This window comes from Diaporthe batatas (assembly GCF_019321695.1).
Source record: "Diaporthe batatas strain CRI 302-4 chromosome Unknown Contig00006, whole genome shotgun sequence".
NCBI classification, from domain to species: domain Eukaryota; kingdom Fungi; phylum Ascomycota; class Sordariomycetes; order Diaporthales; family Diaporthaceae; genus Diaporthe; species Diaporthe batatas.
In genome coordinates this window covers 284,657-309,990 of record NW_025408553.1, presented here as the reverse complement: position 1 = coordinate 309,990, position 25,334 = coordinate 284,657, and the positions used below count along the sequence as shown (strand labels likewise).

Genomic DNA, 25,334 nt, shown 5'->3' with positions numbered 1-25,334 from the left:
CTTGGGAAGCCTTTTGTGTTTCTGGTATGATGCGAAGAAGTTCTTGCCCAGGTGCAGATTGGTATCTGGGTAGGTAGTATTGCGGGAAATTACCCAGATAGCTAGCTCCTAAGGGGTCGGTGTTGACAGGGGGCAGCGGACTTGGAAGCCCTGGATGGCAGCGACTTGAAGCTTTTATCCTTCCTTGGCCATACCGTTTGCCTTGGACCTTCTCATCTCTGGCCGGATTCCCTATTCGCTCAGTGAGTCAATCGTGCATCACAGTATTCACACATGGCCACGCGTTTGAGACCTTTGATCCTTCGTCTGTTTGAAGTAACCGAGGTGGGCTTCCCACCCAGTCATCAGAGACATTCACACTCAAAACCCTGAACGAAGAGGTGGCCATAGGCATGCTGGGCAGGTCGATTCGGATAGAATCGTCGCCCCTGTCGACAATATGCCGCAGGTTTGACGGGCACATGTGCAACGACGCAAGGCAGCCGAGCCGCGACGGCCGAGGGTGGCCTGCTCTACGACTGATTTGGCCAGAGTTCGTGGCCGATGTTTGGACTGATGGTTCCACATTCACAAGAGACGAGCGAGATTCAACGCAGTGATACCATAGTAAGTACTACAGTGAACGTTCCTTAAGAATTACCTGCCTCACATGCCCAGCTCGCGCCGTCGCACAGAAGCCTCACGGAGGCCAACTCGGCTGCCCCTCCCGTCCCTATCTTTCCCTCCGAATTAATGGGTATCTGGTTTCGATTCTCTCAAACGCCGATGTAAAACAAAATACAACGCCTGGTTATGCCTGTTTTGTCTTGTTCTTCTCGTGGTCATGTTCGTGTGGTCCTTGCTCGGGCGGCCCTGCCACAAGTCCGAGGGCGCCCCTGGAACCCCTTCATCAACTGACACCTTATGTCTTCTAGAACCTGGTGAGGTGCGAGGCCGTGGAGTAGATGCTCGAGCGGAACGTGCGGGCCTTTCCGACGTAGGCTGGGTGCAGGGCGGTTGGTGGGCGCTGAGAGAAGACGGAAAATGTCAGCAGGCGCTTCTTGTCTTCTTCTTTCCCCTTTAGATCCAGTTGCCCGCAGGCTTCTCACATACCTGGACGTTGGGCGCGATGGGGCTGGCCCGGCTGCTGCCCTCCCACGACTCCCTGGCGGTGCCGGGGCTCACGGGGCTCACGGGCCGGTTGACGACGTCCTCCTGTTGGTGGTGGCCGGGGTACTGGGCCTCGACGTCGCGCTCTGACATGTTAACGGGGGCGCCAATGGGGCCGCTGATCTGGGGGCGGGCATTGTTGCTGGTGTTCTTGTCCTTGCCGAACATCTTGGTGAAGCGGTTGCTCTGGAAGCCCTGGCCGAAGTTCATGGTGAAGCGGTTGGCGGCCGGGGCCGGGGAGTGGAACTTCTCCTTGCGGATGGAGTTAGAGTGGGTGCTGCTGCTGAGGGTCGAGGCGTCGAGGTCGTAGTCGGGTGGCAGGGTCCTCGTGCGGGCGTTGTAGACGTTGGCACCGTGCTCGCGGATCATGCGGGCAGTTATCCCGTGGGATCCATTGCGGAACAGCACGGAGACCAGGAAGTTGAACATGCCGAAGACGAGGGCGAGGATGCCGGCGGCGAGGGTCAGGCGCCAGAGCGGCAGGGTCATCTTCTCGACCACCTTGTCGCCATTCAGAGAGCCGAGAACCCAGGCTCCCATCGAGACCATCCACACACCCAGCCATGCGAGCGAGTGGCCCCTGTTGCAGGCGTCGACGGTAGAGAAGGTGGGCCAGTTGTTGCGGAAAAAGTCGCGGACAAATCGCGGCTGGGGGAGCTCGGAGACGATGAGGATGAGCGCGAGAACACCGGTGACCAGGTGTGAGAAGGCCGAGAAGAAGAAGAAGCCGTTGTTGACATCGGTCTTGATGACCATGACGATGCTGGCGGCCGAGACGCTGAGCAGGGCGACGATGTTGCAGGCGCGGAGGATCTGGAGTATCCACCACGCAGGCCCCAAGAAGCGGCCACTGTCAGTCATGTTGATCATTTTGGCGATGATTTGATATTGAGAAGTGATTTAATTTGGAAGCTAGGGGACTGTCAGCGAGGCAACATCAAGATGTCTTTGGAACTAGATTTTCATACAGAATGTCTTGAGAGTTTTACTGCCGGCAGTAGTGATGCGCACGTGGGGAAGTAATTAGTGAGTGAGTGAGTGAGTGACGATGGGGCTGGTAATGGTGGTTCCAGATTCTGTCTCGCAGAGTGGAGGAGTAAGAAGAGAGAAGCTGATATCAGAGTCGAGTCCGTGTGTGGTCTCGAAGCTGGGAATGGTGGCGCCAAGTAGAAGGGTTTTAACGGAGAGGCTGCGTCGAGCAGTGCTATTGTGAGGGAACAATGTAGCGACAGTATGAATAGATCCCAAGCATTGTCCACGGCAGGTTGGGCCGATCTACGGTTGGGGGTGTGGGTGTGGTCGACGGGACAATAGGTGAGATGAATGGAAAAGCGGGCAGGTCGTCTTTATTATAATAATAGAGACCAAGCAGGACTTCCTATTGTGGCAGCCGTGTGTGCCCCCGCAGCATCTGGTAGAAGACAGAAAGGGCAGGAAGGAGGTGGAGGAGGAGGCGGCACGAGCAGTCATAGTCATAGTCCAAGCTGGGCCGACCTGCAAGTGCAAGGGTGGCCCGAAGCTCCTTTCATTGAAACAAACGCGGTTCTGTCCAATGGATTGGACCTGAGGCCTTGTTCTAGCTGCGGGAAGAACGGGTGTTCTGGAGCGATCCCAGGCGCCAGGGTGAAGTCGGTTTCATGCAAACAGCGAACATGCATCCAGGGCACCTTACTACTAGCTCTGGCAAATCCTCTCGACGGGCCATGCATGTCACGTAGCACGGTGGCACGGCTGGGCTGCTGCTGGGGGAGTGGACTTGTGCGTTGTGTACGGCTTGGGAGCGAGTTGCCCTGGTGCCATGTGGATGCAGGAGAGGGGTCGAGCTATGGGCCTCGTCGACTCATCGCTGAGGCAGCGTGGGACGGGCAGGGAGCAGCGATACCCAACCGCTTGCCGTCGGTCTGGAAGTTCCCACATCGACGGGGAGGCGACACATGCAGGAGGGAGCTGGCATGCTGGCATAGGGGCGAACTCGAGGGTGCCACAGCACTGTGGTAAGCGCATGATTGCCGTCGAGAGGAGAGGCCTGGATAGGCTCACGAACCCCCGTCGTTCCCTGCCCGGGCAAGGGAAGATGCAAGGGTGCCAACGAACTGGAAGACCTGAGTGTTCGGTGGGGAAGGTTGAAGATCATGGAGCAGGGAGCAGAGCGCGTCCTCAGACAGGCTCGCGATGCGGCGTCGATTGGCTGGCAGAGCCTCCCGGATGTTTCAAGTGGATCTAGCGCCCGGCGTCAAGGTGGATGTGCCTGATGCGCCGCCATGCACTTTTGACTAGCAGCACTAGCAGCACTAGCAGGTTGCCACTGGCCGACTGCAGGCCCTCTGATAAGAACGTGGCACGACAAGTCATCCGAAGACAAACCATCAAGTGCGCCTTGCGATGTGGCTTGTGTGACATTGCATCGTTGCTTTCTTTTCTCTTTCCTTTTCGTCAATGCCGGTCAAGTCGCAGTGGGCCAGGCAGGCACGGATGCAGGCTCCGCCCACTGACCAAAAACCTCAGACGGAGCTTCGACTCGAGACGACATGCAGCACACGTGTTGTGGGGGAATCGCCGTTTCAACCGACGTGTCAATAGCAATATAACTCAATGCTCCCCTTCTTGCGAGGCCTACACGCTGTTGGTTGCGTTTGCTGCACAGGAGCGAAAGAAGAGCCCACCCTCCGTCATCCCGTCACTCCATCACTCACTCCATCACTCCTCCAGCAGTTGGCCACGCAGCAATCCAAGGCCACCTCACGGCCATACCCTGGGCCCTGGGCCTGTGCGACCGGCGCAACCGATCTTGACATACAGATCGAAATTGATGAGGGTGAAATCCTGCTTCTGGGGCTGGTCTGAGACAATCGAGACAATCGAGACAATTTCGGGGGCCAGGAACTCGCTCAACCCGGGCGCTTGTATGAATTGCCGCGAGCCCCTGTCCGACGTTACTTCTTGCTCGTGGCCAGCATTTTCCGGCGCCTGCGCTTCCTTGCGCTTCGATGCAGGCGCCTACACGCGAGCACCTGAGCCCAGCTTACGGCGACACTCAGGATCATCCGAGCGACCAAGGGTTCTTTCTGCCTCTGCCCTGTGTTCATCTGGTTGATCTGGTTCGAGTGCACACCCGCTTTTCGTCGTATGACTCGTCATCATGTCCAAAAAGGAACTGACAAGACCGTGTGATATATGTGCTAGAGTCTTGCCTTGATTTGGCTGTACATGATGCCTGAATGCCTGAATGCCCACTTACACTAGTACCCGAGGCCAGTGGCTTGTGCTATCAATTGCTTGCAGCGAAGATCATGCTGGTTTTGGCTTGCTCCAGTTCCATATTTTACCCCAGACGGCAGAGTCCAAGTTCGTGCCCAAGTTAGTTGGTTGTACGGAGTACGGAGTACCCACCCCCAGACTGTCTATTTGCCATCTACCTAGTGACTTATGTACTCTCAAGAGGCATGTAACTCAAAATCACACAAAATGGATTGTCCGTGTCACTCATCTCGACATCACTGACTGGAATGCACGTCCAGTAGCGCTTGTGATTCGGCGGGTGCATTTGACTGTCGAAAGCGGCCGCCCCCAAGTCATTCATTCCAATGAGGCTTAGCGCGGGTGTCCATGCGGCGACGGGTGGGGACACAGCCTCGCGCTTCCCTTTCGTTCTAGGCCTCGTCCCGACAGCTGACCCGGGGTGGCCGTTGCACGACCGAGGAAGCTCTTTTTCTCCCGCCCTCGACGCACTTCTGCCTGGTGTCACCACAAGCCTCTCCCGCTGAACACCACCTGCTCTGTCGACCTCGAGATCCCAAACACGCACCGCCCCCCCCCCCACCAAGCATCAACAACCATGGCTCGTGGAAACCAGCGCGACAAGGCCCGCGAGGCCACCCAGAAGAAGCTGGCCGCCCAGGTAAGCAAGCCCACCCCAGCGACCAGTCATCTCAGCCCTTTCTGCGGCCTCGATTTCCCCGGCCCAAGACCAAAAAAACCTCGTCACCCTCTTAAGCGCCCAGCGGGCCGCTCTGCAGAGGGGCCAAGCCCTCGCCGCCAGGGCGGCTGCTGCCCGCTTTTGCCGCCGGGAGGAAGAACAAGAAACCACGAAAGAAGAAAGAAACAAGGCCGGACCCGTGGCACAGCCTTGCTAACGCCGTCCTCCTTCCCAATGTGCAGAAGTCCAAGAACACCAAGACCGGCAGCGAGATGCAGCGCGACAAGGAAAAGGTCGCCGCCATGATGCGCGAGAAGCAGGCGGCTGGTAAGGCTCAAACTACTATTCAGGGAGCAGTCTGCCGGCGGGCTGCAACGGCTGGCTCGTTACCTAGGTATGGACTAACCCTCGCACAGCCGACGCCAAGAAGGCCGAATTGGCCGCCGGAAAGAAATAGACGCATCTCTCGACTTCCGGACGGAACATCATCATATCTCACCCGCGGCGGGGGGACAACGACAGTAGCAAGGGAGGAAGGGCGAGGGAAACCCGCGTACCCACCCAACGACCCCTCCACTCCCGGGTTATGGATTCTGCTTTTCAGCATGGAGCAACGGAATGGAATTGGGAAGACCTATTTTATCAACACTGGCGCACAGGTCACATTTCGCCCGCACGAGGCGGCAGCGCGGAGTGGATGTTGGCTGGGCATAAGCTGGGGGCGGCAGAGAAGAAGGGACAAGGCAAGGAGGGCTGTTGTAGCGTTTTTAGGCAGTCCCCCCTCTGGCAATATACTTGTGTCTCTCCCCCCCAGAACCACCCTGTTGTCCTTCTCAAGCGGCGGGCTGCCGGCCTTATCTGGGTACGACCTGTATGTGCGAGCGTGTCGCGGGGAGGACGGAGCGAAGAAGCAACGACGCGCAGGCGAATGGACGATCGTGAGGCTCGGCCCGGATTGATGCCGGGAGGAACATGGTGGTCTACAGAACACTCCAAGAACACGCTTTCCCTCCGTTGTCAGGCTCGACCAAAGCCGGTCGGGTGCAAGCCATCCCGCCGCGAGAACACACGGGTCGAGCGCATAGCGTTTGCACGAGTCCAATCGCACGAACGCGTCCATCTGAACCCATCACCGTTCAAGCAGAGATCAACAGAGAAGGACAACCGACAGCGGCACGACGCCTGGCCCGTCAGACTGGCACCTCACGATGGGATAAGGACGTTGGGGGTGGGAGGAGTCATCACAACTTTTCTACCCGGGATGCCACCGACCGGATGCTCCAAGCACCGTCCGCCCCGGCCACGTGAGCTCGGGTGAAGAAGGCCTCAAGCTTCCTCGCATCCGGACACCCAAGTCGCGCCCGGACGGCGAGCGGAAGCAGGGCGGGTGAGCGAGCGAGCGGGTGAGTGTTATCCTCATTACCGGCTGTTCGTTCGCTGTTGCCAGGTGCATACATATTGTTATGTCTCGGGATCGGGCGCGCCCGGGACGACTCGGAAAGTGGAATCACCCCGTTTCAAAGTGTTTCTCGCCGGAAGCCACCCTCCCGCAGCCGCAGGTTGGGCTTGGCGGTCGCTACAGGACGATGAATCAGGGACGAGCGGGACGACCACGGATGATGAGCGAAAGGGACAGGCAATCAATCCGGAAGGGTGCGCTGCAGGGAAATCCTAAATTATCTGGGTCGGTACGGAAGACGTCCGGTGTTGGGCCCAGGTTCGTCCAAGTTCATTGAAGCTTGGTACGGATACTGAGCATATTGTGAGTAAGGCGGTGATTGCCACACCACCAACAATAGTGTGTTGATTTGCGTGCGCCTGGTTCGCACCACTGTCAACGCCTCTGGCCTTCCACCACAGAAGCCTCGTTGCGGACTAACATCAAGACGCAAATCACAGATGGGAACTCGAGTTGGAATAAAAGGTTGTACTATTAAGGTATCCATCCAGGATACGAACCAGTCATATACAACCTTTCCCCCGCCGCCCCTGTTTATAAAGAGTAAAAAATGGGAGGAAATCTAGCCTCCTGTCTCCGGCGGGTAGCTGCTTAAAAAAAGGGGGATCTCTACAATTCATTCAAATCATCATAAGAAAAAGTCCGACATCCGGGTCGTCCCAATAATCTCCTATAGTGTCCTACAACAGACAACGTGAAATCCTTTTTACGCGGCGGGTGCGTTCATCATGACCTCAGACATGCTTGCTGGGAGAGCACCTGGGGAAAAAGGGATGTTAGAAGGCTGCGTCTTACGATGAAGAAGAAGGGATCCAGGCTCTCATTGCTTACCAGGGAGACCACCGAAAGCACCAACACCCTGAGCCTGGGCGGCAGGGAACGAGCCGGTAGAGCAGGTGACAGCGCAGACGCAAGCACCGTTCTGGATCTGGCCCTGGCCCATGGTAGGAGTGACACCACCAGCAGAACCACCAGCAGAGCCAGAGCCAGAGCCACCGGCCGAGCCACCAGCAGAACCACCAGCAGCAGCACCACCCTCGGCAGGGGGAGCAGCGGGAGGAGCAGCAGCACTGCCGTTACCGCCAGCAGCCGGAGGGGGAGCCTGGCCACCGGTGATACCAGTGCCGGCGCCGGTGCCGTTCTGGGCGATTGCCATGGACTGGAACATGGCCTGAGTCTTGGCGGCCGTGGGGTTGATGGAGAAGGTCATGCCCTTTCCGCAGTGACCCTTTTGCCTGCAGTAGAACCCTGGTTATAACCGATTAGCGACATGAATCCCGAGGCGTGCTGATTTTTGGTGGTGGCAAGCAAATACTTACAGAGGGGAGTGTCGACCATAACTTGCATGGCAACCTGAGGTGGTGGGTTGACAGAGTTGTTGGGGTTGGCCTGGAAACCAGAGTCCATACCACCGGCGAGGGCCTGGCAGGGGGTGTCGAAAGCGGACTGGGTTGCGGTGTGGTTGGCGCTCATGAAGGTGAAGACGACCATGTCACCGACTGCGGCCTTGATCTCGGCGGGGGTGAACTGCAGACCGGCAGCTCCACCGACCATGACCTCGTGCGTCTGGGCGCCAGCGGGGGGCGCGGCCTGAGGGGGAGGGTTGACGTTCATGGTCGGGGCACCGTTGCCCTGGTTGACCCAGATGATGATGACCTCGGTGGCGGCGTTGGTGGTGATGCCGGCGCCGGACAGGCCGAGGGTGAGGAGCTGCTCCTGAGACGCCGAGATCTGCTGGCCGGGGCCCTGCATGCCAGCGAGCACCGTCGCGCCTCCTGACTGTGCCTGACCCTCGCCTCCCTGGCCCTTCTCCGACGACTTCTCCTCTGACTTCCGGGGGTACAGGTCGGTATCCCTCTTCGACGGGTAGACGTTGTGGACGGCCTTGGCCAGGGCGAGCGGCGCGGCGAGGGCCGCGAGAGCTGCGGAGAACTTCATGTTTGCGTTGATGGGTTGGTGATTAGAACTTGTGGTGCGTGAACTTCCAGAGTCGGTAACCTTTGGGTGGTGTAGCGAGTTCCTGCTCGTGAGAAAGAATGACGGGGTATAGAGAAATGGAAAATGAGTGTGTACTCGAAATCTACACGAGCCAGCAGCAAAAGTACGACGGGTATAGAGATGGGGGAAGAAAGAAAGAAACAAACAAGACGAAGGTTTGTGGATGAGGGAAAGAGCTTATATCAAAGCATGGTGGATCAGGAATAGCACTCGGCTGGCCCCCTCCCCTCCCCTTCGGTCATGCTGCTTGGGAGCAGGACAGGATGATGTCTCTGGGCACCCCTAGGCACAGGAGACCATCTCGAAACAGGACCAGCAAATCATCCGTACATGGATCAGCCGCCGGGCACGACTGGGTCCGACCAGACGCAGGCCAGGGAGGCGGCTGCGAGGCTAGGCGGAAGCCTTGTCCAGGTTGTCCATATTGTGCGTGTAAGTGAGGGAGGTACCTAGGTACCGTTTTGTAGTGGGGCCTGGGGGGGGCTGAGGGGGTCGGTCGGTCGGCTAGGACGGACGATTGACTGACTTGCTGCTGGGCATCTCGCAGCAGACCTCGGGAGAGGGCATGGGTTGAGACGCGGCAAGCAGTTGCCATCCCAACCTAAAGCAAAATACGCTTAAGCTGCGGCCCCTGGTTCGGGACCACAGGCTGGGCAAGGGCCCGGTACCAAGCAGCCATACAGCCATAGCAGGCATTCAGGTGCAGCTCCCAGTTTTGTGGGCAATGATGAGACAAGCCATGATGGGGCCGGGGGGCGGGCCAAGCGGGCAGGGCGGGCTTGGTTCTACTTGGTGCTTGCGCTGCATCCAGTGCGCTGCTGAAGCCTGAGGGCCAGAGGGCCAGAGACGGCCAAGCAGGGGTTCCCCGTACGCCGAGGTGTGTGGTGCTAGCTCCCGCCTGCTAACCCCCGTCTTGGGGCCGTAGTGCAGGAGTCGGGCTGTGACAGATCCGTCTCGAATCGTGTTTGGCATTTCGCCGCCACCACAACGCGAGAGCGCCAACCGCCTGGGCGCTAACCAACGACGGCTGCTCGGTGGATGGACGGCAGCAGATCAGCCTGTCAGCACAGTCAAGATGAGAGGGAAATCATATTCATCATCGTCATCACCAGTATCATCATCATGATAATTAACATGCGGATAAGGGCCACCCATCGTCCGAGCTTTTCCTCCCTCTTTCTAGTGTATACTTAACCTTCCGGGTCAAAAGCCATTCATTCAAGATCAGATTCATTAGATTCGCGCCAGAATGGTTCAGACCAACGTAGTAGTAGTAGTAGTAAAAGACTTGCGGCTCCGGCTCCTCCAAATAACGTTTAGAGTTCCCCGCACGACTCCGTCCACCACTCACTAGCCTCGCCCACCTTTAATAAAACTGGTGCATGACAGGCTCAGGGTACCCCCTCAGCTCGGCCGCTGCGCCGGCCCAGACCACATCTCACTGGCCGGCGCCTGCGAGATGCGGGTGTGCAGGCTGTCCTGCAGCACAGCACGTCGTGGGCTCTGCTCGGGTGGGTCTATCTTTAGCCAGGGGATCTGCCTCTTCCGCGTGCCTTGCTTGCACTGGGCAGTAGGAACATTGAACACATATCTCGGCATCTCTTGGCCCCGTGGAGGCTGAGCCCACTCCTTCCTGTCTCTCGTCTCTTCTGGTTAGCTGGCTGGTGGTCCTGGGAGGCCTTCGAACCCTCGACTTGGACCAGTCACCGCACGTGCCGAGGCATCCTCAAACGTCTAAATGCCAGGGGGTGTGCCGGCCCTGGACCAGACGACAACGGGCACACTTCATCTGGTCTCAACTGTGGAGCCGACCTCCTCTACGCCGCGCCCTAACAGGAACCTCGAAAGCGCCCGCGCGGACTGGCCGTCACCTCGCTAGCAGGGCATGTACATCCTCCCCGTCCGGAGTCGATCCAAAGAGCTCTGATGAACAAGAGATAAGGCGTTGGCAAGTTGGGATACCTGAGCGGTTGGAACGTGCACCCCAGACCTGCAGCCCTGCCCACTACTCTGTAACGATGCGGGTTGCCGGCCAACGTTCGAAGGGCCCAATTGTTCGCGACGCATCGGTCACGGAGAATTTCTTCGACGAGACCCCACTCCTCGACGTTTGGTCCCAAATGCCGTCATGCTGCGGCCCCTTTCAGGAAGCCATCTACAGACGTGCATTGGTTCATGTGGAAACAAGGCCTGCCTGCCCACGCAGCCACGCTGGTTATCTCCTACACCAGGGTCGCGCTCGGTGAGGGGGCTGACAGGTCAGGTCAACCAGTCGTTTTGATTTTTGAAATTTTTGAAAATCTTCTTGTCCTTCCTGGAATCTCCATTTCCAAATGGCCGAGCCTGTCGGCCCCCGGTCGGAAACGGATGGGGCGGCGATCCGGCCCCGGGGGAAACATGGGACGTTTACGTGAAGTCATAATCACCAGATTTCGGGGGTACGCTAGTACATATTCCGTATGCCTGCTAGAGATTACCATCGTGCAAGGGCTCTAGAATGATATCCACCACAGTATTCATGAACTGGCAGGCTAGATTATCTCGATCATTCAGGTGTAAGCCCCCCTCGCAATGTTTTCAGGCCATGTGGGAAAACCCCGTGTCACGCAGCCTAGAGAGTAACTTTGTTTCGTCTTCTGTCATGGCCAAGTACTTGAGTACACACTATGATTGCACAGCACGGGTCCTGACGAGGTCGACGCCACCATCTGAATCGTTCAAGCCTAATGTCCCTTGCCGAGAAATTGAGGTGAACGTCTGTTCGTAGTTTTGCCCAATCTTTTACAGGACGAGAACTCTACAACACTTTCCCCCCCTACTAGTCCTCCCCAACGTGGTTGCATGGGCCACGGACAGCTTAGCTCTGCTGCCGGCCCAGCAGGCTAGCAGGCTAGCAGCACAGCACGTTCCCCCTCGCTGCTGCAACGCGAGCTGTTACAGAAACCCCGTCCTGAAGGTCGATCAGGGGAGGTTTGGATAAAGGCGCTCACCCCTAGCCTTGCGCTGCCTTACTCGACAGTAGTATACCCAAAGTCCCGCTTGCGGCGCTGGCAGGACGCCGAACTCCCGGCCAGCAAGATTTGTTTCTCGTCACTAACAAAACTGTGCCATGGCTTGGTCGTGCCCCGCCGCGCCTTCGTGCCGGCTTGCATCCGATGCTCAGCCTCCACACTGATATATGCTGCTGTGCAGGCTCCCAGGCTCTCCCACGCCTCGACTCCCATGCCGTGATGCGCGATGCAGGCCTTGGTAAATGGCGATCACGGCCGGGGCTGATGCTGCCTGCCCTGGCTTATTGCTGGTCCTGGCGGGTCTGCTTGCCTTCGTACAAGCCCGTATAGTACCCGGCGTAATACCAGGACATGAGGAGCCTCTTCAGGCCCTCATCTTGCACTGGGTGGTTCCAATAGTGTCAGTCCTCGCAATCTCGGGGGCCGGGCCTTGCGAAACAGGTAAGAGCAACAAGAAAGCAAATTGCGCGCCCGCTTATCCTTTGAAAAAGACGTACCAGAGCCCATCAGAAACTGTGGAGGGGCCATGTTTCCTCCGCCGGCGCCCTCACCCTGGCCCTCGCCGGCGTGTCTGCCATCGCCACTACCACCGGCCACGCCATCGTTCATGCCATCCTATGTTGCCGCGGCCGTGATAGGCCCGCCGTCAGTAATCTGGATCGCCAGGTGGGACACGCAAGGCTTCAGATGCCAAGCTTTTGTGATCTGCTGCGATTGCCTCTGGGGTGAGGGCAATCAACCAGGCGGGAATAGGTTTGGCGCCTTTCGCCTGTCTCTTTCCCTCCTGCAGCCGTCCATTATTATGCGGCGCACTTACCTTGGTAGCATCATCTGTGCTTCCCGCGGCGATCTGCTCGCGCTGCTCCTGAGCCGGCTGGTTCTGGGGTGCATTTTGGTCCGATGTCAGTGCAGCAGACGACCAGACGGGCTCAGACTGATGGTGTGTCCCGCTCGTTTCAGGCTTGGCATCCTGTGAATACCTGCGACGGCGCGTGAGCTGAGCAGGTTCGGCCAGCGAGAAGACGAGAGAAAAGAGAGTTCGGACCGGTCTGAAGGTCCTCCCCCTCCTGGGCTGATGGCTGTCGCACGTACTCGGGAAGGTCCTCCAGCTTTCCTCCGCTTGCATGAATGCTGTGGTATTTCTACGCTCACCGATTAGTCTCAATTCGCAAAAGAGGAGGGGTTGGTCGTCGTCACCGTCGGCAGTGGCTTCCGCAACACAACGTACCTTGTACTCGTCCAAAGCCTCATCCCAGGACCTGATCAGGGCGGAGTCGTCCCAAACATCATCATCTGCCATCTCAATTGCCTGCCCTTCCATGTCGGCAGCGGTTGTCCAGCACGGTCGGTGGCGACGTTTGTGGGTTGGACGGACGAATGGGCGGCCTTGTTGTCGGGCTGTCGATTGAAATTTAGGAGGCGTCTGAGCTTTTTCAGGCAACTGCCGCGTGCGGTTTCATGGAAGCTGCAGCCACCGCCGACCCGGGTCAGAAAGAGGTCGACTTCACGCACTTCATTCGTTCGTTATTCTGTCAGACGGTGATTCAATCTCTGACAGCACCAGCCCTGCGTCGTTTTGCGTGTATTACTCAGATCGCATCGTGCACTACAGGTTTTAGTCGAGGGCCCATTTCGTGGTCGATGGATGACGCCTTGGCAGCACCACAACGCTTAGTAGAGCCATGCTATGTCTCTCTGTTAGAGAGTGGATGTTGACATTGTTTACTGTCCAATCCCAAAGAAATGACTTCGAATATTTCGAACAGGAGAGATGCAACCCCACTAAATGGGGAGCCCGAGGTGAGGTTTAACTGTACTAATTGGGCTGACCGATCACCTTTCGCCGGTCAAATATGGAAACCAGGTTCGCAAGGCTCATACGACGACCCCAGCTTTGGGCATCGACGACAGAAACATCTAGACCCTCAGACGCCGGCTTATAGGGCAACAATCACAGTTCAGGGCTCGAGTCTATCGAAACTCAAAACGATCGGGGAGGACGGACTCCCAAGGCATGACCAGGAACCGCGGAAACAGAAGCATCGGTGAGTCAATCCCGTAAACTTTCCCGGCCGGAGCACACTGGGCACAATGCTATTGCCACTGATTACAGGCGTCCAAAATGTTGACATGAGGCATTGTAGACCCACGGGAACACAACATTGTCTCACATGGTGATCTACGAGATATCTACCAAGAGGGCGGGGCCCGTTATCTGGCAGATGTAGCCTTTGTGATATCGGCCACCTACCTGCATGCTGTGCTACAGGACCCTTCCGGCCCGCGAGCCCAGTTACCACCGGAAGACAGCCCGGCGGGTTCGGGCGACAGTCACCCCGCGAGACCTCAACGCGGGGTGTTTGGGTGTGCTCAAGGGCACCTCGGGTGGTGCGGGATCGCATACGAATGGAGGGCGGGCGGACAGAGGACCGGTGGGCAGAATGGGGTGATATCCCAAGGTCTCGAACCGCATCGGCCGAGGCGCCTGATCGGCATTGCCTTCGCCGCGATGCCTCCCTCGCTTGGAGGATGCGGCCCCGCTGCTTGGCCTCGCTGCTTGGCGCCTCGTCCACGACGGAACCGTCGAGAGAAGGTGGTGGAGGAAGCAGAAGACGAGGCTCGTGATGTACCAGTATCTCGTGTGCAGATTTGCAGTTGGTCATGCAAGGCCCAGAACCATCTCATTGCCGAGTGACAGGACCCAGACCACCAATGGCCACGGCGGCGAATGCGTGTAAGTGGGGGTTGACTCTTGAGGAGAGAGGGTCCGATGTAGGCACCCAATGGCACTCTGCCGCTGTTGGGTCCTTCTAGAATGCCCGCGTCCAGCAGCTAGCTCCATCTGGCCTGGGGGATGTGGGGAAGCTTCCCCGGAACCTTGCCTCCTGAGAGCACCACCCTCAGCCCCAACGTCATCCCATCGCGTCGCCCGCGGCGTCGGAGGACAGGTGAGGGTGGCAGTACTGCGTGGTAGCAGCTGGACGGGGGAGCTTTACCAAATAGGATTTAGGAGGCAGGCTCGTCAGCTTGTTGGGGAGCAGCAGGAGCAGCCTGCAAAAAGCAATGAGATCCTCCCTTCGCCCTCTGATTGAGTGTGCCCCGGTGAAATCATATGGCTCGCCACATCCTTGAGAGCTTGCGTGTTGGTGCCCGATACCTTGCGATACTTTACATCAGGATCCTTTACACCGGCCTACCCGTGGCTTCGTAGCTCACGTCGCACAGCAGAACTCACAAGACAAGCTGACTGCAGCAACATCGTTCTTGCCGTCTGGAGTCTGCCAACCGATCTGCAAGGCACGTCTAGAACTATCCCAAGTGGCTCCAAGCGGCTTGGAAGTCGCATCTGATTCACAATGCCGCCCTTGTCAGACACGAACCTGCCCACAACTGAGGAGTTAGTAGTCAGCCTTTAAGACTCGAAGCTTGCAACAGCATCGCACAAGCTTGGACTTGACACCCCTCTTGCAGCAAAGCAGCAGCTGACACGTGAGACAAAATGGACAGACACCAGGAACACTTCATTGGTATCGACGTCGGCACGGGCTCTGCCCGGGCTTGTATCATCGACTACTCAGGAGAGATCAAGGGCCTGGCCGCTCAGGAGATCAAGCTGTGGCAGCCTGTGAGCGGGTATGAGGCATCGCACTATGTGAGTGAGCGCACCGGGCCACGTCGACTGGACAAAGTACTGACGCAGTCCTTGTCATGCAGGAGCAATCCACCACAGACATCTGGAACGCAATCTGCTATTGCGTGAAGAAAGTCGTTGCAGACTCTTCCGTCAAGCCAGACACCATCAAGGGCATCGGGTTCGATGCGACTTGCTCACTGGCGGTTTTCACACACGACACAGATGAGCCAGTCCCTGTTACTGGTCCCGACTTCACCAACGATGGCAACGACCGCAACGTCATCCTCTGGCTCGACCACCGCCCGATTGAGGAGACGGAGAAGATCAACGCGACCGGCCACAACCTCCTACGCTACGTCGGCGGCACCATGAGCGTGGAGATGGAGATCCCAAAAGTGCTCTGGCTCAAGAACCACATGCCCGCCGAACTGTTTGACCGCTGCAAATTCTACGACCTTGCGGACGCCTTGACACACCTGGCCACAGGGAACGACACCAGGAGCTACTGCAGTACTGTCTGCAAGCAGGGCTTCGTGCCCGTGGGAGTCGACGGAAGTGTCAAGGGCTGGCAAGAGGACTTCTACCACTCTATCGGCCTGGGCGACTTGGTGAAAGACAACTTTAAGCGCATGGGAGGCGTGGACGGGGTGGTGAGCCCCTTTTCTTTGAAACCCCCCCACCCCCAAATGTCACTACTCGGTTCAAAAAGCACGACCCGCTGACCAGATACTGCAGAACGGCACGTACGCAAGCGCAGGAGAGCTTGTTGGGCCGCTATCAGAGAAGGCTGCGAAGCAGCTTGGCCTCCCCGCCGGCATTGCCGTGGGCAGTGGCGTAATTGATGCGTACGCCGGATGGATCGGAACCGTGGGCGCTAAGGTCAAGCTCGGCCCGGATCATCTTGACGAGAGTCAAGCCAAGAACGACCTGAGCCAGGCCTTCACGCGGCTGGCTGCTGTGGCGGGAACCTCGACCTGCCACCTCGCCATGTCCAAGGACGCAGTCTTCGTCCCTGGTGTCTGGGGCCCGTATCGAGACGTGCTGATCCCAGGCCACTGGATGGCGGAGGGCGGGCAGTCGGCGACAGGCGAGTTGTTGAAGTACATGCTTGAGACGCACCCGGCGTACACCGAGACACTTGCCAGTGCCAGAGCACTGGGAAAGAACATATACGAGTTCCTCAATGACAGCCTTCACGAGCTGAACGCGAGGATGGATGCCCCATTCATGGGCTACCTCTCCCGCCACTACTTCTTCTACGGCGACCTCTGGGGAAACCGCTCGCCTATTGCTGACCCCAACATGAAAGGTGCGGTGATCGGCATGAGCAGCGACAAGACGCAGGACGGGCTGGCAATGCTGTACTACTCGGTGATGGAGTTCATCGCGCTGCAGACGCGGCAGATCATTGAGAAGATGAACGAGTCCGGGCACACGATCCTCAGCATCTTCATGTCGGGGAGCCAGTGCCAGAACGACATCCTGATGGACCTTATCGCCACGGCCTGTGACATGCCCGTGCTGGTGCCCAAGTACGTCAACGCGGCGGTCGTGCACGGGGCGGCAATGCTGGGGGCCAAGGCTGCCAGCGCCGACAAGGATGGTAAGACGGAGCCGCTGTGGGACATCATGGACCGCATGAGCAAGCCGGGCAAGACGGTTCGGGCGGACGCGGACCCGGCCAAGAAGAAGCTCCTGGAGGCCAAGTACAAGGTGTTCCTGGAGCAGTGCCGAACTCAACGGGAGTACAGACAGCAGGTTGACGCAGCTCTCGAGGGCATCGTGAACGGCGGCGCCAACGGGAACAAGAAGTAGCAGTAGGCCAAAGAGACGACTTCATGTGTGCTGGCGTGCCATTTGTGTATGATCAAGACTAAGTCGAGTTGCTGGGGGAAACCGAAATGACAAGGCAGGCGTTGGGCTTGGTTCGAGGATTTGACGGAGAACTGTCATGAACGGGAATGCAGTTCTGACCTTATTGCTGAACACATGTTACAAAGGATTGTGCACAAGCACTGCGCAGTGCTGAGTACCTAGGTACTGAGTACTGTTAGACCACTGCAGCTGCTTTGTTAGGTGTGGAGCTCCCTTTTACCTGGCCCCAGCTCCAGCTCCATCCAGCTTGGCCAAGTAAATTTTGGGCCTCAGCATTTTGCCGGCCGCGGGCAGCCCAGCAACCACAGGACTGGCCGCAGCTTCCCAGCGCCTGGAACAACCCCAGACCTATGGTAAACAAAAAAAGTTGCTGAGACAGCCGCGCACTTGACTCTTCGCAACGCGTGCAGTCGACGTGTCTCCCCGTCCTGTTCTGCTGCTCGCCACTTCGCAGGCCGTCACTGCATACCTCGCTGCAGCTATCATGTCTCTTTTCGGCAATCTGAACACCGGGGCGGCCAGCCAGCCAGCCTCCAATACTGGAGGAGGCCTGTTTGGCGCCTTGGGCGGTGGAGGCCTGCTGGGCGGCAACACCAACACCACCACCGCCGCCAACCAGGCGACTGCCAAACCAAGTGCCTTTGGGCCTGGGTCGACTTTGTTTCCCCCGCAGAGTACCAGCTCAGCTCCGGCCGGGGGCGGCCTGTTTGCGTCCACAAATCAGCCGGCGACGACCTCTGCAACCAGCCTGTTCAGCGGCAGCACGGCAACCACGGCGGCGCCCAGTCTCTTTGGCACAACCCCGGCGAACCAAACACAGTCCAACGCGTCGAACAATCTTGGAAAGAGCCTATTCGAAAACTCCATCAATACCCAAGCAGCCAATGCGAATGGCGCGAACCAGCAAGCTGCCCCGACCGGCGCCTTCTTCGACAGCCTGCTTGCCAAGAATAAGAGGGTCCAGTTCGATGATGGAAACACGGCTATGGAGGACCTGCCCAGCTTGCACCTCGGCCTGGGGGATCTGAGGCAGCGCCTGCGCAAGCTCGGCCCCAAGGCAACCCCGGGCGACCGCCAGATTGACGGCCGCGCGCACTACCTCCTTGCTGCCTCCGGCGTCGACCCCGGCACCGCCGTGCGCGATCTGGGCTCCCTGGGCTTCCAGACCTCGAGGCTTGACCGGTCTGTCTACGGTGGAGCTCAGGGCGAGGTTGACGTCGAAACCTATCTCTCGAACTTGCAGAACAAGACTACATTGAGCATGATCGCAGACGGGCTGGAGAGGTCTGTCAGGGACTTTGATGCGTTCTTGGAGGACAATGTCACAATGGAATGGGAGGCACAACGGAGACGCATCTACGAGCACTTTGGCATCAAATCAAAATCCCAATCGGCTGGTGGTCCGGGAGCGTCGCCGGGGAGGGAGTCCAGGGGTGGATTCGGCAAGTCGCGACGCAAGGGTGTGCTCTCGTCTGGCCCGGATAAGTCGACAACAAGAGAGAGCGCATTTGGACGATCAGGTCTTGGGAGGTCTGTCATCGGAACGCCCAGCAGGATTGGCGCCCATTCTTCCGAATTTTCAGACGTCGGAAGCGCTGGTGCTGGCAGCGGCCCGAACGGGACTGATGACCGGTTCCTGCGCGAGAAGCAACTCAAGCTGGCGGAGAAGATTCATCAACTGAACGACGCCCGCCAGCAGGCGCAAGCTGTTGCCTACCCGATCCTCAACGAGCTCGCAGAGGTCGAGTCGAAAACCGGTGACCGGCACGGCGAGCATCTTGTTGATGCTTACCGCGCCATGGTGCAGATTGTGGGGGAGAACCCCGATGCAGACTCTCCGGGCGCAGATGCTACGGCTAGCGAGCGACAGTTCTCTAGCGTCTATCTCAGCGTTGAGCCGAATACGCCGGGGGCAATCTCTCTTCGCAAGCGGATTCTGGCTGGTGCCAATCGGTTCCTCGAGAAGAAGTTCATGGACCAGATTGAACAGCAGATAGCCAAGAACCCGCTCAATGCTCAACTTGGTGGGCGACCGGACGTTGTCAGCAAGACCAAGGCATACGTACGCCTTCTGGCCCAGGGCAAGCACCTTGCCCCCGACAACACAGATCTTCAGTCGATCAGGAGGGAAGGCCAGGATGAGTATGTCTGGGCAGTCATCTTCTATCTGCTCCGGTCAGGCCATGTGAACGAGGCCGCGCGTTATGTCAACGACAACCAGAACCACTTCAAGAGTATCGACCGATCGTTCCCCGCCTTCATGAGCGACTATGCCACGAGCGAGGAGCGGCGTCTGAAGAGGCAACTTCAGGACAGGTGCAACACTGAGTTCAGTCAACGCATCCGCAATGCTCCTGACAACTCGGTCGACCCGTATCGTGCGGCTTGCTACAAGATCATTGGCCGCTGCGACCTGAGCAACCGCAGCTTCGAGGGTTTCACTGCAGACGTCTACGACTGGATGTGGCTGCAGTTCAACCTCGCTCGTGAAGGGGACCGCTCGGTGGAGATCTGGGGGGAGACGTTCGGGCTGGCCGAGGTGCAGAACACCATCAAGGAGGTCGGCCTGAAGTACTTCCCCAAGAACAATGTCGACGATGCTAATGGCAACTTCGGCATGTTCTTCTTCATGCAGATCATGTCGGGCATGTTTGAGCAGGCAATTGCATACCTGTACTCGTTCTCCTACGTGGACGCGGTCCATTTCGCGATCGCGCTGGAGTACTACGGGCTGCTGCGGGCCTCGGACTCGATGACGGCCAACAACGACCTTCTTACGCACAACACACGCGAGCGACCTCAGATCAGCTTCGGGCGGATGCTGGGCTTCTACACGCGTGACTTCCGTGCGGGCAACGTCGCAGCGGCAGTTGACTACATCATCCTGATCTGCCTGAACCTCGACGACCCGAACCAGGAAGCCGGCAGGCAGCATGCAGAGCTGTGCCACGAGGCGCTCCGCGAACTCGTACTGGAGACGAGGGAGTTCAGCAAGCTGATTGGCGACATTCGACCCGACGGAAAACGCATTCCGGGAATAATAGAGAACCGAGGGTCCCTGATCGGCCTCTCTGACGAGCGGGAATTCGTCAGAAGCATCACGCTGCAAGCAGGCCGTTTCGCGAATGACAATGGGCGGACGACAGACGCAGTGCTGCTCTACCACCTGGCCGAGGACTACGACACGGTGGTGGCCATTGTCGGCCGGGCTCTGAGCGAGGCCATCTCGCTGGAGGTGGGAGGGGAGCCCCTGCGGCTTCAGCCAGTCAAGCCACGTGTCGAGGACGGCCGGGCTGGAGCAAATGCGAACAACAGCCTCAGCCTGGCGTCCATTGACGACCCTGTGGAGCTGGCAAGGACGATGATGCACATGTACGAAGGGGAGCGGTTCTTCCGGGAGAGCATACAGGAGGTGAACCGCATGGCGTGTAGCGTGCTGCTGCAGATGTCGGAGATCAAGAGCCTCGTCGGGGCTGGCTTGTGGGTGCAGGCCCTGGACGTAAGTTGACACGAGCCCCGAACGAAGGAGCGATGAGATATGAAGCAGAAAGCTAACATGGAATCAAAACAACAGGCAATCAAGCACCTGGAGATCCTGCCCCTGACGGCAACGGGCGACCCATCGGCAATCCGGGCGTACGCAGCTAAGTTCGCAAGCCTGCCGCAGGTGGTTGCGGCGAACGTGGGCAATCTGCTGATGTGGACGGTGATGTGCTGCACGCGGCAGCGAGAGAAGCTTGGCAGCGGGCAGTTCAGCGGCAACGAGAGCACGTCAAGGGACCTGCAGGTGCAGCTGAAGCAGATGAGCATCGACCTGACGGCGTACACCAGCCAGCTCCGGTACAGGTTCCCGGCCCACCTGCTGGAGGCGCTGGCGAGGGCATCGGCCGACTGAGAGGCGTACGAGGTTTCATGAGCAAATGATAGAATTGGCAGGCACAGGGAGGGTGGTTTGGGGTAGGCAAACATAATGTGTACAACAGATAGTCACAACCCGGCGAACAAATACTTGGCCTGGCCACTCCCATGACGATTTATGATGGTGGACGAGGTCAGGTGGTGTAGTGTGGTAGCCATTGCGAACCAAGCAAGCCAAGATCTGAGACGGCAAGGGTTGTGATGAACGATGGCGACAGGCCCCTGAGGCCGTGGGGGATAGACCCGAGGTAGGTGTGCAATGGTCGACAATTACTACCCAATGCAGACAGACCACTGGAGCAAGGTATCATCCAAGGGACCTAGCTGGCTAGCTTGGACAGCTTCGGACAGGGGGAACACCCAGGTCTGCCGAGCCGTCCTACCGTAGCTCCCAAGGCTCCGTAGCTGGGTTGCTGCGTAGCTGTGTAGCTTGCATCATGGCAGGCAATTGGAAACTGGTGCACGGCCTGGCTGCTTGGTAGGCAAGGTAGGTAGCGTGGCACTATGGGTCCAGCTTGGTACCAGCGCTTATCACTTGCCGTTATCAGGGCGAAAGCCGACCATGAGGCGGACTGGGGCGGACTTGGGCGGACAGGTGCGCCGATGAAGCTCGAGCAAGCAGGGATGGCTGCAGTATTGGGGGTGGCCAGAAAACCCAGAGAACCCCGAGAACCCAGGAATGGGGAGATTCGAAAGCCAAAATACAGCGCCCCTGCCCTGGACCTGGACCTGGACCTGGACCTGGACATGGACATGGACATGGACTGTGCTCTCTGCCCAGGGAGGCGGGAGGGAGGAAAGAGCGAGCCAAATGTGCGGTGGCCCGGTGGGAGAGCAGGAGAGAGAGAAACTAGCAAATTGGACGGGCGCTCAGAGAAGACCGACAAGAAAGAAAAAGCTTCTCCCCCGTTCCTGGACTGACTCGGTCTGCATGTTCTCCTCCTCAGTCCACCATGCCCGCTCTGATTCATTCCCGCCCTCGAAATACTGTCCTGTCTGCCCCGTCAGTAATAAGCACTCCTCACATCAAGCAGCAAAGCAGTACGGCGCGGGAATAATCAGCCCATCTGGGACCTGCATCGCATCTGCACCGGCACCTGTGTTCCATTTCTGACCGATCACACTACTCTGCCGTCGGCTGCCGTGCCACATGACATCGGCGCGCCGAGCCTCGATCCGACCCGATCAGATCTGATAGCCTGACCCGCGTGCTGTGTAGAGGGGCAGCAGGAGAGGGAGAGAGAGAAGAAAAAAAAGTCAAAAAAAAAAAAAAAAGAGCAAGGCAAAAAAATTGACAACGGCGAAAAAAGGTGACATTCCCTAAAAGAGGGACTATCCCAAACTCAATCCAGAAACGGAAGCACCCCAGCACTCGCCTGGATCAGCCGTGCGTTCCTCGGCCTGCGAATCTTTGCCGTGCCGTCTGCTCGAACCGGCTCGACTCGTCGTCTTGAGGCTCAAGTCGAACCAACGACTCGGCTCTTTCTAGGACGACCCTCTTCCCCGGATCGCCAGCAACGACGCGACTCAGGTTCTTCACGACAGAACGCGTCGGCCCGCTCACGGGTCTCCAAACCGGGCATCGTTCCTGACTCTGCTTGAGTTTGTCCCTGACTCCTTGGTTCACCCCGAGGCCTGAGACTGAGCCGGAGCCTGGGTCTGGATCTAGGTCTAGATCTTGTCAGACGGGCCGCCACGGAGATCACGGAGACGTCAACACCATATCCTCCTTCACGGGGCACGTGGATGGTGCAGGGTCCCAGTGACGTCGGACTGGGGCTCGGGATTGGGTTGGGTCTGGGTCTGGGTCTGGGTCTGGAGTCGAAACGGAAACTGCCAACGCCGCGCTCTTCTTATTTGCTACTCCTGTCACTGCCTCCATCATCGTCAATCTCACCGTCGTCGTCGCCAGCATCAGGGGATGTCCAACAACTCGTCAATCACAGCTGCATCTCCGGCGGGAGGAACCCGTGGTAGCCATGCCCGCGCCAACAGCACCCAGGGCGAGTCTGTCGCCGCGGGCGTGAAGAGGGAGAGGGTTACTGACGCCGCCGCTACCTCACCTGCCCAGTCGCCAGCCGCCTCACAGCATTCAACTCCTGCCCCGTCCTACGCCTCTGGCTCTGGGCCCGAGCCCAAGAAGCGCAAGTCAGCTGCTCCGGGCTCCCGAGGTGTTGCGAACCTGACCCCCGAACAGCTCGCCAAGAAGCGTGCAAATGGTACGTTCAAGCTTTGTCTCGAAACTGGATCCATCTATGCAGGTCTTGACATATCTCCCGAGAGCTGCATGGGTCTCTTGGCGTGTTTTGCTTGCCTTTGCTTTGCTTTTCTGTTCTTTTCTTTTTGGTTATGGTTCTCGGTACTGCGGTGGATAAGCATGCCCTGGGGTGGAGCTCATGTTGACTGACGTCGAATCACAGACCGTGAAGCGCAACGCGCTATAAGGGAGCGGACCAAGATGACCATAGAGAACCTCGAGAACCGCATCAGGGAACTGACCAGCCAACAGCCCTATCAGGAGCTCCAGGCGGCCCTCAGGGCCAAGGAAGCTGTCGAGGCCGAGAACGCAGACATCAAGAGACGCCTGGCCTCCGTGGTTTCCATGCTGCAGCCCTTGATCAACTCATCCCACAATGAGCACCAACCGGTCTTACCTTCCCCTGGTCACTCCTACCTCAATGTGTCTGCCACGACAGATCCAGCGCAGGGCACCGCCCACCACAATGCGTCGACACCGTCAAGCGCCGCATCACCGACTCAGGACCCCTACGCAGCTCAGTGGAACTCCGCGGCCTCCACCAGCAGTGGGCCTGTGACGGCGCAGGCTCAGGCATACAAGACACAGCTCAACCAGCAGCGTCATGACCTAGCTCACGGGTTGGAGTTTGGTACTGAGCGGTTAGGCTTGGAATTTCTGCTCGACCAGTCCCAGCGTGCCAGAGGAGGTGTCCAAAATGTGACAAACGGGACACCGCAGGAGTCTCCTGCGTTCCGCCAACATGCCCCAGCACCAAATTCCTCTCACCCAAACTCGCCATATGCGAACTCTGTCGGTCGGGGTGGCGGAGACTATGTCACCGCCCCGAGAAGTGGTGGCATGGACAGCAACATCGACCCGGCCTTGCAGGGTGCTATCGACCCAGCCCTGGCCAATTACTCCACGCCGATAAAAAACTGCTCGCCCACCTGCCCTCTGGACAGTCTGCTCCTGGACTTCCTCCATGAGCGCCGCCAACGCGCCGCCGAGGGTCTGCCCACGCAGGAAATCATCGGTCCGCGCTACCCCAGCGTTTCGTCGTTACTCAACCCCCTCAAGGACTCCCATCCGCTCTCAAAAGTGTTCATCGACATCTTGCAGACATTCCCTGACATCTCACAGCTCCCTGAGCGCGTGGCGGTGCTGTACGTCATGTTCCTGCTGATGCGGTGGCAGATCCACCCCTCGCAGGAGAACTACGAGCGGCTCCCCGACTTTGTGCGGCCGCTGCCAGGCCAGCTGTACACGCCTCACCCGGCGTGGCTTGACTCGCTGCCGTTCCCGGCCATGCGCGAGCGGCTCATCACCGACTACGCGCCGCCCGAGACCTTCCCCTTTGAGCACTTCTTCATCCCCTTCACGACCACCCTGAGCCTCAACTGGCCCTACGAGGACACCGACACGCTCCTGCAGAGCCCCGAAAGCGACGAGCTCATGATCAACCCCGTCTTTGAAAGACACCTGCGCCGCCGCGAGAACTGGACCCTGGGTGAGGCCTTTGCCCGCGCGTTTCCCCGGCTCGAGGGCACGTACAACCTCAAAGTCGACGGGGCTGGAGGCACCGGTGCCCGTGGCGGGCGCAACAGCTCCGAGGGAATCTAGGGGCTCGGGGTTGTGCTCGCTGGCGGGGCCACCGTCTTCGGGCAGGAGGACTCGGTGGGGATGGGTTTCGGCGTTGGTCTGGTCAAAAAGTTCTTCTTTTGCATGTGACATGTGAGGTGCATATGTGTGTGGTGTGTATGATTGTCTGCATCTCCTTTTCCCCCATGGCCTGGGTTCTCAGGTGTTTTGAGGTTGGGCTGTGCCGTCTGCGTGTGTGCTTTTTCTCCTCTTGGCATGTGCGTGGAGGTTGTCTAGAGACTAGAGATGTCCTTTATTGTTTCTTGCATGAGATGGTGCGCTTGCATTGTGTGAGGGTGTCTATTGTGGTTTTTGTTCGGAGCCGTGAGTCGGTCCGTGGCTGGGTGGGAAAGTGGTTCTGCATATGCATATAGCAAATCAATCGACCGTGTGGGTTTGTTAGCGATCATGGCAGGCATGGCATTTCCAGAATGGCAACCAAGGAGCTGAGAGAGATCAGTCTTTACAAAGATTACTACCGCAACACTCCGACGTCC

General features: G+C 58.3%; 7 protein-coding genes across 7 annotated transcripts; 4 read left to right on the top strand and 3 right to left on the bottom strand.

Annotated features, from left to right (window-relative positions):
* Nucleotides 1–586: 586 nt before the first annotated feature.
* Nucleotides 587–3,278, bottom strand: KVR01_006286 (uncharacterized protein). The gene is made up of 3 exons (XM_044788334.1): nt 2,118–3,278; nt 1,093–2,061; nt 587–1,006 (listed from the first exon to the last, which is right to left on the bottom strand). The coding sequence occupies exons 2-3, from the start codon at nt 2,017–2,019 to the stop codon at nt 911–913; spliced, it is 1,023 nt and encodes a 340-aa protein (XP_044645089.1). The 5' UTR covers nt 2,020–2,061; nt 2,118–3,278; the 3' UTR covers nt 587–910.
* Nucleotides 3,279–4,636: 1,358 nt separating this feature from the next.
* Nucleotides 4,637–9,823, bottom strand: KVR01_006106 (uncharacterized protein). The gene is made up of 3 exons (XM_044786077.1): nt 7,844–9,823; nt 7,356–7,772; nt 4,637–7,283 (listed from the first exon to the last, which is right to left on the bottom strand). Exons 1-3 carry the CDS (start codon nt 8,460–8,462, stop codon nt 7,231–7,233), a joined length of 1,089 nt encoding a protein of 362 aa, XP_044644909.1. The 5' UTR covers nt 8,463–9,823; the 3' UTR covers nt 4,637–7,230.
* On the top strand, nt 4,985–5,522 carry KVR01_006314 (uncharacterized protein; the record flags this gene model as incomplete). Its single annotated transcript, XM_044792229.1, has 3 exons — nt 4,985–5,047; nt 5,308–5,392; nt 5,482–5,522. 3 exons carry the CDS (start codon nt 4,985–4,987, stop codon nt 5,520–5,522), a joined length of 189 nt encoding a protein of 62 aa, XP_044645117.1.
* Nucleotides 9,824–11,091: 1,268 nt separating the features above from the next.
* KVR01_006078 (uncharacterized protein) lies at nt 11,092–13,694 on the bottom strand. The gene is made up of 5 exons (XM_044790815.1): nt 12,762–13,694; nt 12,626–12,675; nt 12,351–12,513; nt 12,031–12,148; nt 11,092–11,915 (listed from the first exon to the last, which is right to left on the bottom strand). Exons 1-5 carry the CDS (start codon nt 12,852–12,854, stop codon nt 11,815–11,817), a joined length of 525 nt encoding a protein of 174 aa, XP_044644881.1. The 5' UTR covers nt 12,855–13,694; the 3' UTR covers nt 11,092–11,814.
* A 1,195-nt stretch (nt 13,695–14,889) lies between these two features.
* On the top strand, nt 14,890–16,982 carry KVR01_005990 (uncharacterized protein; the record flags this gene model as incomplete). The annotated part of the gene is made up of 4 exons (XM_044785253.1): nt 14,890–14,930; nt 15,041–15,185; nt 15,248–15,817; nt 15,903–16,982. The coding sequence occupies 4 exons, from the start codon at nt 14,890–14,892 to the stop codon at nt 16,980–16,982; spliced, it is 1,836 nt and encodes a 611-aa protein (XP_044644793.1).
* Nucleotides 16,983–17,526: 544 nt separating this feature from the next.
* Nucleotides 17,527–20,937, top strand: KVR01_006196 (linker nucleoporin NIC96; the record flags this gene model as incomplete). Its single annotated transcript, XM_044786303.1, has 2 exons — nt 17,527–20,541; nt 20,617–20,937. 2 exons carry the CDS (start codon nt 17,527–17,529, stop codon nt 20,935–20,937), a joined length of 3,336 nt encoding a protein of 1,111 aa, XP_044644999.1.
* Nucleotides 20,938–22,205: 1,268 nt separating this feature from the next.
* KVR01_006437 (uncharacterized protein) lies at nt 22,206–25,243 on the top strand. Its single transcript, XM_044792346.1, has 2 exons — nt 22,206–23,179; nt 23,381–25,243. The coding sequence occupies exons 1-2, from the start codon at nt 22,882–22,884 to the stop codon at nt 24,817–24,819; spliced, it is 1,737 nt and encodes a 578-aa protein (XP_044645240.1). The 5' UTR covers nt 22,206–22,881; the 3' UTR covers nt 24,820–25,243.
* The last annotated feature ends 91 nt before the right edge of the window (nt 25,244–25,334 follow it).

Excerpts from the sequence above, each read along its gene's own strand:
- KVR01_006286 (XM_044788334.1), bottom strand. The coding sequence starts at position 2,019 with ATGATCAACATGACTGACAGTGGCCGCTTCTTGGGGCCTGCGTGGTGG. Across the intron at positions 1,007-1,092 it reads CCATCGCGCCCAACGTCCAG|CGCCCACCAACCGCCCTGCA; the intron begins GTATGTGAGAAG and ends GTCTTCTCTCAG.
- KVR01_006106 (XM_044786077.1), bottom strand. The coding sequence starts at position 8,462 with ATGAAGTTCTCCGCAGCTCTCGCGGCCCTCGCCGCGCCGCTCGCCCTG. Across the intron at positions 7,773-7,843 it reads TATGGTCGACACTCCCCTCT|GGTTCTACTGCAGGCAAAAG; the intron begins GTAAGTATTTGC and ends GGTTATAACCAG. Across the intron at positions 7,284-7,355 it reads TGCTTTCGGTGGTCTCCCTG|GTGCTCTCCCAGCAAGCATG; the intron begins GTAAGCAATGAG and ends CTTTTTCCCCAG.
- KVR01_006078 (XM_044790815.1), bottom strand. The coding sequence starts at position 12,854 with ATGGAAGGGCAGGCAATTGAGATGGCAGATGATGATGTTTGGGACGAC. Across the intron at positions 12,514-12,625 it reads AAGCTGGAGGACCTTCCCGA|GTATTCACAGGATGCCAAGC; the intron begins GTACGTGCGACA and ends GCGCCGTCGCAG. Across the intron at positions 12,149-12,350 it reads GCACAGATGATGCTACCAAG|GATGGCATGAACGATGGCGT; the intron begins GTAAGTGCGCCG and ends GCGGCAACATAG.
- KVR01_006437 (XM_044792346.1), top strand. The coding sequence starts at position 22,882 with ATGTCCAACAACTCGTCAATCACAGCTGCATCTCCGGCGGGAGGAACC. Across the intron at positions 23,180-23,380 it reads CGCCAAGAAGCGTGCAAATG|ACCGTGAAGCGCAACGCGCT; the intron begins GTACGTTCAAGC and ends GTCGAATCACAG.